The sequence below is a fragment of the Numida meleagris genome, chromosome 11, assembly GCF_002078875.1.
Source record: "Numida meleagris isolate 19003 breed g44 Domestic line chromosome 11, NumMel1.0, whole genome shotgun sequence".
NCBI classification, from domain to species: Eukaryota; Metazoa; Chordata; class Aves; order Galliformes; family Numididae; genus Numida; species Numida meleagris.
In genome coordinates, this window is record NC_034419.1 from 7,467,460 (window position 1) to 7,487,791 (window position 20,332).

A 20,332-nucleotide genomic window follows, 5' to 3' on the forward strand; every position below is an offset into this window, starting at 1 on the left:
TCTAGATCATTTTTATTTCTATTATAGAGACAGCAGAACCCATGTTATAGCTGGTACCCTTTCACTGCTCCCCACTGTATCTATCAACAACTCTTTGAATACATCCAGCATTTGACTTCTCTAGTAGGTTGCAAGCAGTTTTCATACAGTATGCTTTTTAAACAACTTCTGCATCTATATGGTATGTTGCCAGTCACCTCTGCACATCATGAAAGCACAATGATTGTGGCAAAACCTAAGAATTGCTTGATGCCTGTTCCCTTGTTCTTGTATATTTCACAAATATAATTGAAGCTTCTAGAAAACAGAAAACCTAGATGCTATTTTGTGGGTTGTGATTTTAAGCATTGAAATGAACAATTTAATTGAATATATTAGGGAATGGCATCACCCACTTATTCAATTAATTCTCATCCTAGATAAAGCACTTTTAATATGGAATGTCATAGCAATTTAAAAGCACTGTTATTAACAGTCTTTGAATGATAAATGTTGAAATTTTAATGAAAGCTATCTATCAAGTGATCTTCAGTGGATACCTTTGTGGGATGGTTAGGGCATCCATGGACCTCAAAACTTTAGGATGTTTCATTAGTGTATTCAATGCACTTTTTAATTTAAAAAGCAAGAAATCTGAGCATGGAAACTTGTAATTTTATAGTGCAATGTATATATTTCCTTGTTCATGGATCTCAGAAAATCCTGTTTTTAAATTTGTAGGTAATATGATAGTCTGTGACACTGGACTATATGTCTATAGTTTGTTCTTGTGCCTAGTGAATGTGACATTATGGTAACAAAAGTTGTTGTTGCTGTTATTTTTTCTTCTGGAAATAGATGGATTAAAATTATTTTGTTTACAGCTTTCTGGACAAGTAGAAGTACTAAAAGACTGGCTAACTTTGACTTATTCATGTTAACCTACTTGTTTATGCCAAATGCTTCTCCTAACAGTTTGCGGAAAGAAGAAACAGGATGAGATTAAAATATGCTGTTTGGGAAAGTTGTATCAGGCTGCTTACTAGTGTCATGTGATACTGTATTTTAGATTGTAATGTCTACATTTCTGAACTATTAAATAATGTTCTGATACAACTTATTCAAGTTCTAGATTACAAAAAGATAAAAAATGCTTTCATAGAAGGTCGTGAACACCAATTTTCAGTGTGTTATCCTTGAGCAAATCAATGCAAAGCTATAGCCACATATTTTGTATGTGTGTGCCATACTGTATACCTTCATGTAGAGGAAGTGGAGAGGGATGGAAAGGAATGAATGGAGGGGGACAGACAAAAGTAGTCTCTAAGGTCTTTTGATAACTTCAGGTAAGATCAACCCTTTTCATAAGCATAACCTACTAGTTATGTAATGATTGAAAACTTTGAGGCAGGAAGTGCTGATTGTTATTTCTTACTGACAGACATACCTTGTTCCTAGTGGGTTGATCTTTATGGGGCTACTTTATCTGTGATTATGAAAACTTTACTACTCTGGGAGTTTTCTCCCTATCCCTAGATACTACCTTATTTGAATCTGTTTTCTCTTGGATTCCCTTGCAGAGCCTGTGTGCTAATGAAACCTAATGTTTTAGCTCAGAATCTAAATCCACACCCCAGACATCCTCCCTGCTCTTCTACAAACTAAACCTGAGCATATGCTTCATAGCTGTATTTTTCTCATATCCCTGTCTGAGTTTATTATGACACCATTCAAATCTTAAAGTTCAGTTGAATGCACTGAGATTTCAAGTCAGCTTCCACATATAGAGGCTTGCTGTTCAATCTTAAACTGGTCAAGAGTTTGCCTCAACTATACATGAAGCAATGAAAAATCTAATTGCCAGTTAATAGAAGCCAATATTTTCTCCCATTCGGTGCCACACAAAAATATTGCTTAATATCCAAGTTTTCTTCCAGCTAGCCAGAATGTGGCAAACACCTCCCAAGCCAGAGAATCTCTATCTCCCTATCTGCAAGGTGAAGGGAAGCAACACAGGACTGATATACATTTGCCTGTATGAATGACTTAGTCACTGATGTACATGTTTTGCCATATGGTGCCTGAACTTGCACTGTATTTTTGTTGGAATCTATGTATCATCTTGCAAATGTTTTCTCTATAAACATTTCAAACAGTCATGTCTCTTTAAACATATTCACTTTAATCTTCTAGTGATCTGAAAGAAAAATGTGGCATTCCAAGTTTACCTTCACTATTTTATATTCATTATAAATACTTGGTCATCTTGATGAAATGTTATGTCTTTTATATGAAACACTTGGATACAGTCTTCTCAGTGTTTAGTCAATGTTCTATGGTAATTAGCTATCAATTTTGAAGACCATAGGTTCTAGTCTGTCTTTGACAGTTAAATAACAAATTGTTGAAAATGCAGATTTGGAGTGCAGATGTAATGAAGTATGAGGAGTTTAAGTTGGATGTCTGTTGAAGCATGATATTCATCCTGAAAGGAACTTTGCAATATTTCCCGTAAATAAAACAGATAATGTCACAAATTAAAAATATTAAAATTAATAATAATGATAATAATAAAAAGACCACCATAATCTCAGGTGATAAAGGTGCTGATTTAATATGATTATGTAGCTTTCATAAGAAAATATGTCTAGTGAGTCTAAAAGAGAGCCACTATGCAGACAGATAAATTAGTGTGAATATCATATGTCATCTATATTGTTTTTCTGCATCTTTCTGGATAACCATCCTACACAACTGTGAAAATGAAAATAATAATAATGAACTCATAACTCAAATTTAGCCATTTTCTGACTTTTTCACTTTGGCTTCCAAAATGACCTTTATTATTGAAACACATTTGAAAAGCAGTTTTTGTATTCATGGATGAACAAAAGCTATTCCTTTTTAATAGCTCAAAAAGGTGTTTGGTTTCCTAGCAGGAAAGCTTTCTTTGCCGTCTTGAACAAACGCAGCAGGATTCAAATCTGTTGTCCTTCTCCTGCTGTGATGTTTAGTTCTACTTAGCTTGTATGAACAGGTAGAATTGAATACATTAGGCACACAAATCAGAAGCAGATAGTTGTGTTTAGGAACATAGAAAATTTTTTTAATGGTTCTCTCATGAATAGAATCGTATTTCCTCCATATAGAAATGTTTTGATGATGTTTGTTGCCCAAAAGTTCCTGACAGCTTTCTTCTCTCTTTCTGTGTTATCCTTTAACTTCTGTAAGTAGTGCTTTGCCCTCCTTTTATCTTGATGCTATCATCTTTCAGCCATTTGGAAACATCATTTATCATTCCCTGCATCATTTACCTTCCTATACTTTGAAGTGTTGAATTGACTGTCACTGGGAATAGAAAATAAAAAATTTGCAAAGCTGCTATTTCACTGAAGTACATGGCTAGTAATTTTAGCATTTTTATAAAATTACAGAAGCTAAATTGAATCTAATGAGATACAAAATAATCATGTAGTAAACATTTTGACCCTGTTTTATTATTCCTTTGTTTCTGTTTCTGGCCAAGATGTTATTATCTTTCAATTTTATCATGTATGTGAAGTTGCGTGACCTATTCAGAAAACTGCATTAAGATTTCTGTGTGCATGTTAAACAGGATCTTAAATTTAGTTTCCAAATGTTTTCCTCACACTCCTCAACAAGTGAATTGATATTTAATAGCACCGAGTCAACAATTTGCCAATTTTAACTAAGTAAGTAAACGTTTTGAACTGACGGTTTTTGGTGTTTCGTTTCTGTGTGGCTAAACATAGAAATATCCCTGTAACTTTAAACACTCACACAGTTACTATATCGTCCCAGGCCATAATTTACATCTAAGCTAAAATTATAGCTATTCCTCATTCCAGTAGTCTACATAAAACAATTAAATGGTCAAATTCCAGTTCTCTAATGCTACCAGCCTGTCTCATGACTCTAGCCAGAACACAGAAGTACAGTGGTCTGAGGGGAAGATTAACACTAGGTGAAACAAGGCTATTCAGAGTGGGGAAAGGAAGAAGAGAGATGGACTGGGAAGGCGACAGGGTTATTCAAGGTACTGAAGTAAAAACAAAGCCTCAGCATGAAACTCATATTTCAAGTACATCCCTATGGAACCGCTGCCTGCTATGGATTAAGTTTCAACATTGTGGCAGCCACTTTCAACCTTGACTCCTTGACAGAGAGTTTTCAGTGTTCCTATGCCCCACATTTACACCCCATTTTCAGTTCCTTTGAATGCAGCAATGTTCTTCTCCACTTTTCAGCTTTTGCACAGGGCATCTGGCTGTGTAGGCCAACAGACCTTCACTTTTACCTGTTTCTTTGTCCTATTCTCTTAAGTCCTATTTTCTTTCAAGCCCACAGACCAATGGTTCCTATGTCAGTATAGCTACACAACTCTCCTCAAATACTTGCTCAGATGCCTCTCTTCAGCCTCCTAATCCTGCTTCTTCATATCTTTTCTTAATTCTGAATTTTATCTCAAAATTTAAAATCTGCCCTGTAAATAGGACAGCCTGTGGAATTTTTCTGCATTTCAGGCACTGAGTAAGGCAATTGAGTTCTGTGGAAATCAAAGCTGCTATTGTGGGATAGTGAAAAATCTAGAAGGAACAACACAGATCTAGGGAGATTATAAATGAAAGGAATGTTATTGGCATTAAGATTAATCTATAAACAAATTTGGTCATTGTTGTGGTTATTTGATAGTTGCCATGAACCCGAATTGGTGAGAGGTAAATCTGACTTTGCTTGACACTGTTCAGTGAATGAGATGTCCTGTTCGGAAGAACTGCTCTACTGTTGTTGCAGTCTAATATAAATGCAAAAATGAGGAATTTGTTAAACATTTTTTAAGAAATTTGTTAAAATTTGTTAAATTTGTTAAAAATTCTCATTTTATGTATCTAGATATTGTATAAATAAGGAAATGTAGGCTGGAGAGAATTAGCATTATGAAAGTTCACTTCTGAGCTGAGCTGAACAGGCCTGCTAGGATTTCATAATGTAAATCATAGACATAATAAATTTTATATAAAAAAAGATTTTTTGAAGTTTCAGATCAAGTATTTTCTTGGATAACTGTCTTTTTAATACAGTGACAAACTGTAGAAACACTGCTATGCACTGTGATTGTCTAAAATACAAAATCTAAACTCTGAAAGATTCCAAGCAACTACTAGTTTACAAACTCAAAGTTTGTTTCCTTTCTGTGAGTAGTTATTTTTCAAAAATTAGCAACAAAATACAGAATTGCCCCTTCAAAGTTATTTCGTTTAAATTAATTTGTGTATTGTTTATTTTTGCATCTTTCATTTAGCAGTAACAATTAGGGAATACTTTTATTTAACTGGATCTTAAAATATCACTTAATAGCCAGCTAAAGTGAAACAATGCTGCATATTTTCTTTGAAGTATCTGAAATAATATCTAAAAAAGGATATGGGCTTTGGAACTTGTTCTCCCTCACTAGCAGAGCCTGGCTTAGTTATAATCATTGCACTATATATAAACACAAAATAACAGTAATAGACATGAACATTACTAACACTGTCTCTGAAAATCTGGGCAGCTTGCTGTAACTCTTCCTGCCTATACCCTAAATGGAAGATGTAGATTACTGCACTCATTAGATGCAGATCTTAATCAAATTGCAAGAGTCAGAGAACTGCAAGAAGAAAGTGAATGGAACGTTAGGTTATTTCTTTTGTTTTCTAAACGACCACTCTGTTTTATGGGGCAGCCTATTTCTCCATATTTTTTTCTCCATGCTTGCAAATTATGGAAAAACTTTCTTGAAGAAAATGTCTGTGGAATTCCTGTGCGAGAAGGTAAACTTGGGGGTTTGTTTTGAAATATGTAAGGCTCATGTAAACATGCTAAATTTGTCTTTGGAAAACCAGAGATTTCTTTCTATTCAATGGGAAATAAATATCTAACAGATTAAGGGGAATTTGAAAGGACAAGTGTACTTAGTGCCATGCTGCACATAATCAGAATTTTGCATTAAGCATGAGTACACTCTTCTAGAATTATTAGATAACCACTTGAAGACAATGAAAATATAGTAACTGATATGCTGCTAAGTAAGTAAGAGATGGGGCTTTGATGTCAGCCAGAACCTGTGTGTGTCCCACGTAAAGAATAACTTAAGACACTTACTATGCATTGAAGAAGCAGAAAGAAGCTTGATTTATTAATACTTCGATGTGTAAAAAAATATGATTAAACACTGGAAAAAACAGTACAGCAGTAGAGGAGAATAAAAAAAATATAGGATTCTCAGTGGGCTGGAAGAAATTAGAGTTATTAGTAGCTCTGCATGTCAATTTAGATGAGGTTCCAGCATTTGGGCCCAAATTCATCCTTATTTGTGAACAAAATGAATCTGCCAGCAACATCTTGTTTCAGCAGACACCATATAAATAACAAACGTAGTTTTGTGCAAATATACATTTGTCATACCCTACCTGATTCCTGTGAGCACTACCATCCTCTGGAATCTGTTGAGGTAGGTAAAGATGAACCATGTAAGCTTAGAACATAGTTTTGAATCCTCAGAGGGAGGAAATATTATGCCAAATTAAGCATATCTTCATAGAAATTGCAGTAACTGTTGGTAGTAGTTTCTTCTAAGAGACTGGATAAGGTACAGCCTAATTAGAAATTGAGATTAAATGAGTGTTGCTTCAGGTTTTGGTCATTCGCTAGGGTTCTCTACTGTATGTAACTCAACCATCCAGCTGATGACATTCTTGCATTATGTTCAGATGAATATCATTCTATATATTTGCCAACACTAAAAATCCCTGCTCTTATGTGTAAATGAGTTGTTACCTGTTTAAAAGTAGGCACATTGTTCTTATGGGTTAAAAAAATCATATCTCAAGAGGTTTCCTGTTAGAAATGTTTGGTTACAGTATTTTCTTTAGTATGTGCCTACATGATTGTTTTCTGAGACTAGGACTTTGTGATGCCCAGTAGATAAGTTTGGAATTCATAAGGATTGTCTACATGCTCTTCTGGGGAGAAGAATAGTAAATGAGTAGCTGAAGAATTTATTACCCTTAATAATTATTGCACAATAATATGAAATTCTGAAATAAGAACAGCCACTCAGAAACTTTATGATTATTTATCTATTATGTTATTCTGGCTTTGCGATATCTAATATTTTCTTTGAACTTTAACTTCTAATTCAGTATTTCTGATGATGCAAAAAAGTAAAAAACAATAGTAATCCTAGCAAGTCCCAAAATATCAGTAATGCATGCTTGTTCTGAATATAAGCAATATAGGAAGTTTTATCAGTGATTAGAATGTTTCTTTTTTTTTTTCCCCAGAATTACTAAATTTTTTGAACATTTGCATAAGCTGTCACAGAGTTCTGTTATATGTAAGAAATTGTCAGACTTGAAAAGAACAATGCAGAATTCCTAGATCATGACTTCCTTTGCAGTTTATTCACTGACTCGAGCATTAATTGCCCTAGCAGTAATACCCAGTGGCTACCATTCTACTATTTCAAAGTACTTCTCTCAAAATGTCATTGCCCAGGGAATAAAGTTGTTCTCCTCCCCTGGATATAACTTCTCACAATCTAACAGAAGTGAGTACTGCAGCACAAGTTGGTAACTCGATGAAACATCCAAAACACGAGTCATCGATCAACCAGTTATTTGCTGACTCCACGTACAGAAGTAGCCAACAACCTACCCATCTACCAAAAAAAAAAAGGGGGGGTCAAAAACCTGTCAAAAAATAAAATCGCACTTCTATGAAAAATAATTGCATTAGCAATTGTAGATACTTGCAGATATCACAATTACATGGCAGTAATTCTCTGCATGCTTCCATGGTTACTTTTGAGAGTTCATGATCTGTTCTCTTAGAATTTCCCAGGAACTCCATACTATTCTTTTTCCCCCATTTAAAGAATTTCAAACACCCTAAAACTTTACTGACAAGTCCTTTGGCTGGCATCCTGTCTGATAAATTGTTTCTAGCAATCCCTTGAGAGTAAGTAGGCTCACTGTAAAATAATACCATAATGATACTTGACAAATGCATAATGTCAGAGATGAACAACCCTGGGCAATCATATAAAATCTCTAAACGCTCCAAGATGTCACCCCATAATCAGCAGAACGCTTTTTCAATTCCTGGTGTACATGCGTTCCGGACTGTTGAACATCAATACCACAGAAGGCTCCTCTCCATACAAATCATGTCAGTGCGCTTAACTGTACTACTCTGGCCAAAGAGAGTAAATTTCTGGGCTAGTTCAGCTGCTTTTAGTGCAACCCCTGGACTCTCAGTGTTTTGTTGGGTTGGTATTTCTTTTGTTTGTTTCTTAATAATTTACTGTTGTTTAATAGATCAAGGAACATATCAGGACTGGGAATTAGGTATTTATTAAAAGGAAAAACAAAACAAATAATGAAATATGATCACGAGCTGGTTCCACCTCATGTCCCTGTTGATTCCTTATCAGATGTAAACCTTGATCCTAAAACTCATTTGTGTTTGTCTGATGTCTGCAAACATTCTTCCTCTCCATAAGATAGTGCCATGCTTCAGAAAACATACTTGTTTGGGAAACTGAAACCCTCCTGAAACAGACTGGGAGCTGTAAGACATGTAACGTTCTTGACTTTCCTTGTCTATTTTATTACTGTAAAACATGCTTCATAAAATAGTGTGGTATCAGTGTATGGGCTTTGTGTTCTGAAAATTTAGAGTTGATAGTTATTGCTTCATTAAAAAAAAAGTATTGTTAGGAAAAAAAAAATTGTACAAATTCTCAAAAATAAAAGTGTTCTAAAATACTGCCTGAGTGCAGAAAATACAATATTGATGGAGCAGCAGTAGGAGAATATCACTGTTGCAATTGGTATGACTCTTACCTCCAAAATTTTTCCGTAAGATTGTCTCTCTTTCCTTGTACATTTGGCTAAACACAGATTCAACTTAGCAGAACTTAATTGCCCTTACAAATTATAAATCACAATAAAGCTGTGATTATAACTGGATATGTCATACTTTTAAAAGTAGGATAAGCTTTTTAAACTTTAAATGTCTTCCAATATTATAGGGGCAGAAAGTGTTTAACAGTAACTCTCAACTTCCTCCTCGAGTTATCTTTCATATGTAGATGATGGAGATCCACAACCACACAGAGCAGTGTTTGTTCCTTGAGCATGACAGCTAACACTTGCCTTATGGCAGAGATGTAGTGTGGCCAGAAAGCATGAAGAGACAATAGTCTGAGCAAAGCCACTCTGCTGTGGACAGAGATAAGCATTCTGCATGTTTCTCTTGAATGGAACCAAGGTCAGGAGATCCGTTTACTTACTAAATTGAAGAAATATGTTGCAACCTGAAGTGCAGCATCAGCTAATGCTTCATGCCACCACTTAGTCCAGCAAACTGAAACCGGATGGAGCAAAGATGCTCCTGGGATCCTAACTGGCCGTCATCCTTTCTGCTGCAGTGCTAGCTGATGAGATCTCAATCTGAACCAGAAACAAAGTACATGCAATTCATGACCTCTTGTTCCTTGCTGGGAGAAAACAACCCAAGGCAATCTTGGCATAGCTGACACTGGGAAAGATGTGGAACAGAGCTCCAGCTGCTTTGCTACTGCACATGCTGCTTCCACAATCCACATTCCAGCCCCTTCGTGTCTCTCATGGGAAATTGCAGTAGGAATGAAGAAGAGGCATCTTTCCTGCCAGTCCAGATGGTGGGGTGGGCAGAGCTGCTATAGCTGAGATGGAGCACAGTGGGGCTGGGCTGGACTGACTGCAATTCTAAATTGATAAGCATCATTTAGATAAATTGCCTTCTCTCACTTAAATGAAGAAAATGTAATTGAAAAATGCAATCACGCCTGTAATTATTCCTTGGTTCTTAGAGATAATATTTCTTTTTTATATATAGCTTGCTGATGATCAGGGATTGGTGTTGATGACAACTGTTGCCATGCCGGTATTTAGTAAGCAAAATGAGACTGTAAGTACTCAGACTGCGTCTGCCATGTGATTATAGGGTGACTGCTGGGAAGTTGCTTTTAGGAACCTAACAAAATTTTAGCCTGCTCTGTAAATTTTTATTCTTTTCTTCTTATTTAGTCTACAGTTATTATCCCTTTGTTAGTATAAAAATGCAGAGAAAGAATTCCAAATACCTGTACTCTAGATGCCCTAATACAATAATAAAGTCCTACGTCTAAAAGAAAAACTCAGGCAACAATACTTTCTTTTTTCTATGTTATCTTCTTACAGCAAATAATCCATATATTTTTTCTTCTTTGCACTGGTAGACTTATACTGTCTAGATCCAAAATTTAATTACTTGTGCATATATCACATATATATCTGTTTACTTTTACTTATTTAAGACTTTATTAAAGAAAATTATGCATACTTTTCCCTTTATGGTTAGTCCTTCTCTTTTGCCTACCAAATGGCAGGATAAATTTTGAAAGAAGGGTGTAACGCATTTTAGCCATATTTTTTTCATTTGGAATCTATTTTTCATGGGGAAATTTTCTGTAGAGGGACTCAATAGCTATTGAAAGTTTGAATGCTTTTTCTATCTGAATTGCAAATAAAGTAGAAAGGAGCACCATTATTGACTAAATGACTGCTTCATCAGATTAATAGTACCAGCCTCTGCTTTCCCTACCTTTTAAATAATCTCTCTGTTATCTCTTCACTTCTGTGGAGTAGCTACAATATTAAATTAGTGGTGAGGATGTTCATTACTATTGTGTTTCTCAGTACATATCCTATTGTTCTTTTCAGAGATCAAAAGGGATTCTCCTGGGAGTAGTTGGCACAGATGTCCCAGTTAAAGAACTTCTAAAAGCTATTCCAAAATACAAGGTAATTCGCAAATGTCGATATGTCGTTTTTACTCAGCGTATGTGATCTAATGTCATGTATTTAGCATTTATTTATGCAAGTTTACTAGAATATGAAATGTAGAGGGCAATTATATTTTTATACTGACTTGGCTCCTTTGTGTCACCCATTTTTCTGCGGATTTTTTAATTTGTACAGTCTGGTGGCTATTGGTCCTGAGATAGAGCAGTTTTTCCTACCAAAATTAATGTATAGCTTCATCTTCAAATTTTTGCAGTTCACAGTGTGCTCTAAAAGGTAATATACATCATCTTTAATAAAATAAATGAAGCCATTCAACCACTCAATAAACCAGAATACCACATAAAATAACAAGAAATTAATGCTGAAGATTTGAATAACTTTGTATGAAATCCATGCAGAAATCTTACCGTGAGGATTCCTGCCTATGTATCTGTCCTGTACCAAACTGAATCAGAGCAAGCGGTGCATTACAGCAAGTGCCCAACCAAACTAGTGGCTCTTTCTCTCCTACCCAGTCTTCATTAGGTATTTTCCCTCTACATAGTTTTCCAAAGTCAGCAACAACTCTACTGTAAACATTTTTTAAAACAAAATTTGCAAACCTTGCAGCACTTCATCTATTGGGAAACATTTATAACTGAAAAGTCAGTTTCAAGAATATACAAAGATATAATTACTTTTCACTTAAATGTGATACAGCACATTGGTGTTTCATTACTTCAGTATCTCTGAAATGCCTAACTGTAGTACTGTTTTAGTCACAAATTTAAATGAATGTTTTCTAGACAAATTCTAGTGGAATATTTGATTTTGCAAGACAAATAAGCACATTTTAATTCTGTCCATTTTAATTCTGATTTAAATATGCTCACATTTAGCAAATGATTTTGTAGATCAATATACCATAATTGGGTGGTTTAAATTAAACGAGAATTTGATTTTTAAAAAAATACATAAAATACTGAGAATAATATTGATAAGGTGTGTGGCAATAATTTCCTGGAACTTATATCCCATTTGGATAGACACTATGCAAGCGCAGAAAAGAAAGGCTGTCCCAACTGGGAAAAAGTCTGTAGAGTGTGAGACTCAGGGACATGATTTAGTGGTGGATTGTTGGAGTTAGGGTAGTATGGCTAGGTTGCAGTTGGACTTGATGATCTTGAAAGTCTTTTCCAACCTGAGCAATCCTATGATTCTAAACAGCAGCAGATGACACCTTGATATCGGGACTTAGTGAAGAAAGGCATTCCAGATGAGGATAAATAACAGTATAGTCCCAGTACGGGAACCAGTGAAGTTAGTTAACTACAATTTATATTATACCATTTGTGGATGCAAAATCACTAGAAGGTGACAGAGAAAAGGATTCCATGTGCTAAATCTGGAGCTATGAAAATAATCTTTGTTGTCACATTTCAATGAACTAAGGGTAGAACAAGTTTCATTTGTAATGAAAAGAACGAACAATGTTGTAGTAACTGGGGGTATGACTGATGAAAGCCTGGCTGTTCATGGCTATATAATCAAGGCCATATCATAAAGATATTATTTAGAAGGCTTCTGTAAGATTTGGACACATTCTGAATACAAAAACATAGAGTGTGGGCCCTGAATGACAGGTATCGCAGCAGATTTATTCAGTGATTCAGAAAAGGAGAAGATGGGCAAGGAGATTAAAATTTCTGGTTTATTCATATGATATAATATTTTTAAAGACTTAGTTTTCTGAGCAAGTAATATACAATCCTGTTTCCAAATATGAGTCTATTTGAAAGTACATTTTATACCGCGGAATGTAATGCAAGAGAAGATTATTACAAGAGGCACCAATATCATGCAATACAATTAAGTTAGTGAAATCATTTGAGTTATAACTTCCAGTCTCACATACCATAAACGTTTCTGAACAGTAAAAAGACCATGCAATTGTAAGAGCATAATCACCCCTGGGACCCATTCCTGTAGAGGCAGTATGTGAAATAAAGTTCACACAGGGATATAAAATGATTGGTTGGAAATAGAATTCTGCTGACCTGGAATTCTCTCAGCTTGGATGAGATGGGTTTTATGCCGAGGAAGATGAATAATAACAATGAGCTATTTTCAGCAGTCATTTTCCAGACTAAACTTCCCCAGATGTCAGTGGGAGTTTGTTCTTAATAAGGTAGGGTTGGATTTACTTTTCATGTGGCATTTTACCGTTACAAAATTTTTTCGTTTCTCAATCAGTTTGTCATTTAGAGAGTTCAAGCTTTAAAGTGGCAACACAGCTGTAAGCATTACTCTCTCTCAAACCGAAGTATTTTATGTGCAAAGTGTACAGTCTCATGTATTGCACAACACACAACAAATACCACCCTTGCTGTGCTGGTACATTTCAAACTGGCAAATACTTTTTATGCTGTGAAGTGTACTACCTACTTTGTTACCTGACTTCCACTGCTTAGACATCATCCTGCAGTTACCAACACAGGCAGTTATACTCAAGATCTGATATTTAGCCAACAGCTAGTTCACTTGTCATACTATAATAGGTAAAATACGTCCACTGTTATTATTTCAGTTCTCCTTCCTTTATGAGGAGATGCCAAGAACATATCACCTTCTATTACTTTCACAGAAGTTTATTGCTTTAGGAAAACTGCTAATTTATGAAACAATCTTCTCTATAGCAGATATAGTTGACCATATACAATCATTCACAGACGGATATGGTATAAATCTACCTGGCATGTTTTCTCTATGACCTTGCCATAATGAAATACCCTGTTGTGTATTCCTAGAAAATTACAGAAGCCCGTAGAGTTGCTGTCCTATTTATCTCTTAGAAATGATTCTAGCTTGTCAACCTTTCTCACATTGCTTTATGCCAGGCAAATTCTTAAGGATCCACTTCAGCAAAACATTTAAGAATGGACTAAAGTTTGGGGAAACAAACAAACAAAAAAGCTTGAACTGAATTTAAACCACTTGGTAAGGCACATTGCAGAATAAGGACAGTTTGCTCTTTGCTCGACCAGATTGTTCATAGTGAAGGAAGGAAGAATGATGTTTTCAAAATTTGTTTGTTGGCAGGGAGAAACGTGGAATATACCAAAACAAAATACTTCTGGACTGTGGGTTTTTCTTTGTTTTGTTTTGAGACCTCAACAAATCAAGGTGCTCACATAAAGATGTGGCTATTGAAACAGAATTGCATTCACAATGAGCTGTTTCACAACTCTATGGAATGTCTTATTACTTTGCTTCACAATTGGAAAGCACTGAGTGAGGAGGCATAGCAAGTGTGCCCTCGGCATGGTAGAAGGCAGTTACACACTGAAGCTGCAGAAAGATTCTATATTAGCATCACGATTATGCAAAGAAGGGATGTTTGAATGACCTCATGAATGATTTGCAGGTATATTTAGGCACTCAGTGGGTGCAGTCAACTGTGTCATGGACATACTGTTAAAAGTGTAGCATTGCTATTTAAGTAACTACAGTGTTAAATTTGATTACGTATCCCTTTAGGCTTCATAAAGCATTTCATTGCTCTCATATGATCTCCCATAGTTCCACTCGGTACAAATATGAAAATTACATGAGTTTCTTTGTAGGTGCATGCCTTCTTTGTCTCCCAGTGAATCTGAATTGACAGGGAGCTAAATGTAAATATCACCCACTGCTTGATCAATGTAACTGTACTTCCAGTATCATTGATTTAAATGGTTCTTTTACAACATCACTTGAACAAGTGAGGTAAACCAAACCTAGCTGCTCCTGGGAATGTGTGAAGGTGTCAGCATATCTTTGCTTTGACACATGTTGTATAGGACATGAGATGTACAAGTATATATCTAATTCAGTCCAAGGTACATGGAAATGAGTGTCCTAGATAACAAAATGTGTCTGTGACATTTTAAAGTTGTGCTGTATGCTGAATTCGTCACAGTGGCAGGTTCTCATTTGCAAAAATGTCAAGGATCAAAGCTCTACATATATTATAATGAAATACTATGTGGGTGGGTGTTATGAATGCCATCTTTAAGCCCTGGATAACTAAATGTTTGTCTGCTTTTTGCTTAAGAATTTACTGCAGACCATGCTAATTAGTATTTCTTTCTCATTTACTCTTACAGTTAGGTATTCATGGATATGCTTTTGCAATTACGAACAATGGATATATTTTGACCCATCCAGAACTTAGGCCTTTGGTAAGAATACCATTTACCAATCTATTTTATCTAGATATTTACCAATCTATTTTATCTAGATATATGTGTTGCACTTGTTTATCTTTTAGTGTGAAGAATATATTCTTTTTTTTTTTAAAAAAAAAAAAAAACACCAGATGATTTACTTTATAATGTTTTATAACACTTTGTAATGCTTGATAAATTTACCTCTGGAAACAAAGGTTAGCATAAAAAACATCATGGAAAATAAATATACTAGTTGCTCTGTAAAGGATGCAGGCCTCCATTGCTGCAAAATGGTGAAGCCAAAAATGGCTGTAATTATGTTCATTTTATATTGAAATGGAATGCCAGAGTGCTCTATTGCTGTGTAATAACCCCTATTTGTCATGCTAAAGTGTTAAAGCTAATTTAGCATGTGTACAGAAATTTCAGTAGAGCATACTTCTAAGCAAAATATGAGCACTAGGGATATTCATACTAAAAGAGAAATAGCAGCAAATTCTGCCTTTAGTTTCTCTTATCATTGTCTTTGCATTAATCACAGTAAGAAAAATAGAAGTGCCTGTTAACGCAAATGTTTATAAGCTTAACACCCATGAGAACTGGTACATTCCTGATTGCATCATTGTTTAGTAACAGCACGTGCAAGTGTTCCATCACTATCAACTCTTAGTAAAGCATTGGTATTAATGATTCCACTGCTGTGTACACATGGATGCCATATGTGTCATTATAATTTTTCTTCAATCAAGAATATCGCTCGTGGTTCTGGTAGAATTTTTCACGGAAAGGAAGACAGTATGTGCTGAGAATATGTCAAATTACTGACCAGTAAGCAACATAATTCTCATAACTGACTTTTCCAAATTAACCCGTTGTCAGATCCCACACAGTTAAATTAGCATGCTTCAGTGACTGTTTTTTGCTGAAATATTTTTTTCCACCTCCATGTCTCCTGCAGACGATTTCCAATGAGGATGAATTTTTATCCTCTTGCTTTATGGGGAACAGGGCCTCTGCCATCCAAGTATATAATGGCTAGGGAATAAAAAACTTCCAGCTTCAGTAGAAGCAGCTTAGTCTTAAGGAAGATAGCAAGCTCTGAATCAATCCCTAAGCATTTCCTCTCTTAATGCATTTTGTGTCTACAATACACTGCATACTTCTCAAGCATATACTAAAAGAATCTTCTGAATCCAATTACCAGCAGTGTCCAGCATGAGATTGCTCCTGAGGAAGATGCTGGAACTGAGTAAGAGGATGTAGGAAAGCCTCACAGTAGTTAGCATAACTCTTTAGCTTCAGATAGGCTTCTGCTTGGAAACATTTGGTTCTCATTTTTAAACATTAAGGCCTGTTAGAGTGAATACTTTTGTTATCCATACTAACATACTCATTTTTGCAGTCAGCGTAACTTCTCATAGTAATGATTTTTCCATATTGGAACTGTTTTATGCGGAGTTTTTATTTTTAATTCCGGTTTTAAATTTCATTAGACGTAATTTTTATGAGCATGGAAAGCAGAAGCTCCAAATCTATCTTTTCCATTTCTTACTTTGTGTAATAATTTGTAATTTTTACCTCACTGAAACATCTCACCGTAAACCATAAACATCCAGTATTTTCAGTACTGCTGTAATATTTTTCTACACTTGCTTTTCTACACAGTGTTGACACATTCTCTGTATCTTTATGACCTCTTCTTTGTCCTTTCTTCCATGTTCTTCGCTTTTTTGACTGCTGGGCTCTGTTTGGTAACCACAGCTGAGCAGAGGCAGCAATAGGGGCTGCACTAACCTCCTTAGAGCACCTGGGTTATATACAGAGATTTTTAGTGCACCTTCAGGTCTCTTCTGCTGCATCGTCACTGCTTTGTTACCTTACCCATGTCAGGTGGCTATTAGTAAAATTTTGCTTTTAGCTCACATCCAGCTGTATCAAATATATAACATAAGAACTGCTTAAAAGAGCCAAAGTGAACTAGATGAGATGTGACTGTCCTAGCATTCTTGCTAGCATTGGTAACATTCTTGCTATCTGAAAAACTTTTAGCCCTATGCTGCTAATTATCCTCAGTGATAAAAATGATGAAATAGATGCTGTTTTGCTGTTGCATAAGCTTTTTATATTAACCTTTCTCTGTGTGCGAAGTTGTCTTCAAAATTTTGTAGCTGTTGCAAAGGAAAATGTGATGGGATTGGCTTTACTTCATGACTGGCCATCACCACACTCACAATGTTTTTTCTTATCTCTGCATGCATTAAAATTATCCATGCGGTTGTTGGCTGGCTGGTTTTTTTTGTTGTTGTTTTTTCTAATTCTGGGGTGAAGGGGGCAATCCCATTTTAAAGTAGCATTCTAAAGTAGATACAAAGGCATTGGGTTTTTTGTTTGGTTGTTTGTTTGTTTTATAATATTCCTCAATTTTCACAGCACTAAAATAATGACCTTGTCTTTATTCCTAAAAATGTAAGGGCTTTTTGAAACCTTCAGGCATGACAGGTACATCTAGCAGCCTATATTTGCAAATCCATAGGTATGTGTATTTGAAATTTCCCTATTTACATTACAAGAATTAGACATCATGCATTTGCTGTGTCGTGCCTTTTTCTTCTGGCAAATTACTTCAAGGATTGTTCCAAAAATAATAGCATATATTCTTTATAGAATAGAGATTTTAATATACAGAAGGTAATAAAATCCAGGAACAGTGGATAGTTTCAATTATACTGACAAAGACTGCTGTCTGATTTCCTTATTTCTGTTGTGGTGGCATGTTTTTATGAGGCAGAATTTGGTTTTCTGTTACTATCCCTAGCCCCAGCATACATCTTGAAGGCACTTATTTCATTACCTTATACAAGAGTCTCTCTTTTCAAAATCAGAACATTGGGCAGTCGCCCATAAGCTGTCAACTGCAGGGAAGTCATTGTGATATATATTCGTGGTCTGCTCGTTTTATTTTTTGGAAGACTCATTTTTACCTCTGGGTTCTGTCAGTAGTGTATAATGGGAGTCTTTTGTTGACTTCAGTGGAGTTTTTGAGAGTGAAGTGATTGCTGGCCTGAGCCCTTAGATTAATATTTCAGGACAAATCCTGATACCATTGTAGCAGTGGCAAAACACTTTGTGAATGTTGTGACAATAAGTATGTCAAAATAGGCAAATAAAACTGAAACTGGAGAGTTGACAAAAGAAATGTGAGGGCCGCTCTGAAAGTAATGCCTCCTATTTTATGACGTTGGCCCGTGACATCAGAGGCAGATGTTGCTGGGATGGCAGCAGAACTTGAACCGCCCGACCAGTAATCCATTACATTTTGTTGCTGTGTGACAGATGGCAGCAGAGGGGCAGTCTGACAAAATGGCATTTGATGTGGAAGTGTGCATGAAGCAAAGGTGTGGAACTGAATTCCTACATGCAGAAAAAAAGCACCCACTGACATTCATTGATGCTTGCTGAATGTTTCTGGAGACCAAACAGTGGATGTGAGCACAGGGAGGCAGTGGGTGGTGCATCTCAGCAGTGGTAATAGTGACAATGGGTCATCTTTGCTGGTGCAGATTTTTACGATCACAGCACACAGGCTCTTGTTCATGGCTGGTGAAAATGCATAGCTAATAGTGGTGACTATGTTGAAAAATAGTGTTTTGTAGCTGAGAATTTATCAAATAGTGTTATTGTCTGGTGTAGTTTCCACTGAATTAAATAGGAGGACCTACGTACCTAAAATCATTTTGGATGGGTTGGAGTTTATTTTCAAGTACGTAGATAACTGACTTCATCCAAACTGGCTTACATGCTGATATATTTTCCGGTGATGATGTAAAGCTAGAACATTGCTAGACTGCTGAGCTGCTAACCCCAGTGGCTATATCTGATAGTTCTGAAGCTGACATGCTGCTTCTTAAGAAATTGTCTTATGGGGCACTGAGCAGACAGGCAAAATAGGAAATGCTCACTGGGGAAGACTGTTTCCTGTTGGACACGGTTTTTGTCTTATACTGACCAGTATATTTAATCATTAAGCTAGCTACATTTCTTATGCTGATTATTCTGCTGGGTTTGTTTTAACATGTTTTTCTTGGCCATTTCCTCTCTTATTTCTCCTGTTTCTTCCACTGTTTTTTTTTGGGTGGTTTTTTTTGGTGGTGGTGGTGGTGGTGGTGGGTTGTGTGTGTGTGTGTGTGTGTGTGTGTGTGTGTGTGTGTTTGTGTTTATTAGTTTTTTTTAATAAAATTGGCTTTCAGTTAGGATGCACGGTTGCATACACACGGCCAGGTGATGGGAGTAATCATATTTTGGAGGCTGAAGTGGAAAGTACTTTCCAAGGGTAAGGTACTTGTAAAGATTGGTGACAGTTGTAGTCTTCCCAGTCAATGCTGGATGGAAGTTTTCATGAGTGGCTATTGCCATGGGAGACATGAAAAGGATTTTCAGTTGCAATCTTCTCTCAGAGCTAGAGAGATGAGTCTTGACAAACAACTTACTAGATCCTAGAATCACAGAATGGCTTAGGTTAGATGTTAGGTTCCTAAATTTCCCCTCCTTTACTGTAAGGCCATTCCCCCTCATCCTATCATTATCAGGCAGGGTAAAAAGTTGGTCCTCATCCTGCTTATAAGCTCCCCTCAAGTACTGGGAGGCTGTGATGAGGTCACCCAGGACCCTTCTCCAAGCTAAGCAAGCCCAACTGCCTCAATCTTTCTTCATAGGGGTGGTGCTCCAGCCCACTGATCATCTTTGTGGCCCTCCTCTGGACCCATTCCAACAGTTCCTTGTCTTTCTTGTGTTGGGGGCACCGGGTCTGGATGCATTACTTATTCAGCCTATTTCTTTATACACCGAATAGGCCACCCTTCAAATCCGTATCTCTTCAACATAAGAGATAAGGATGTGATGTGGGATCATGTCAAAGGCCTTGCACAAGTCCAGGTAGGCAACATCAGTAGCCCTTCCTTTGTCCAGTGATGTCACCACTCCATCACAGAAGGCTGTTCCAAACAGCTCTAAATATTTCCTGTGCTGGGGGCCTGGACACAGATCATGATAACTGGGGAATAAGGTATCCCTTGGAAATTCCTAAAAAAACAAAAACCTTGTAAGGTCTTTTTTTTTCTATGAGTGCACTTTACCCTTATGCTTCACTTGCATGGAATTATGGTTTTAATACCCTCCTCTTCGCCAGACCACCTCAACCCGCGCCACCCCGACCTCCCAAGGACCCCCCCGACGTCCTCCCGAGCCGCCATCCCCCCGCGCTGCCCCCGGCGG

At 36.4% G+C, this 20,332-nt stretch overlaps 1 protein-coding gene across 18 annotated transcripts in view; it reads left to right on the forward strand.

The window, feature by feature from the left end:
• The window catches only part of CACNA2D3 (calcium voltage-gated channel auxiliary subunit alpha2delta 3), a 422,632-nt gene that overhangs the window by 300,483 nt on the left and 101,817 nt on the right, over positions 1–20,332 (forward strand). For all 18 annotated transcript variants that reach the window (XR_002442442.1, XR_002442444.1, XR_002442443.1 and 15 more), the window contains 3 exons: positions 9,925–9,996; positions 10,791–10,871; positions 14,999–15,073. Coding sequence is in view for 13 of the 18 variants with exons in the window: in XM_021409181.1 (XP_021264856.1) it covers positions 9,925–9,996; positions 10,791–10,871; positions 14,999–15,073 (228 nt within the window). In the remaining 5 variants the exon portion in view is untranslated. The remainder of the gene's footprint in view (positions 1–9,924; positions 9,997–10,790; positions 10,872–14,998; positions 15,074–20,332) is intronic.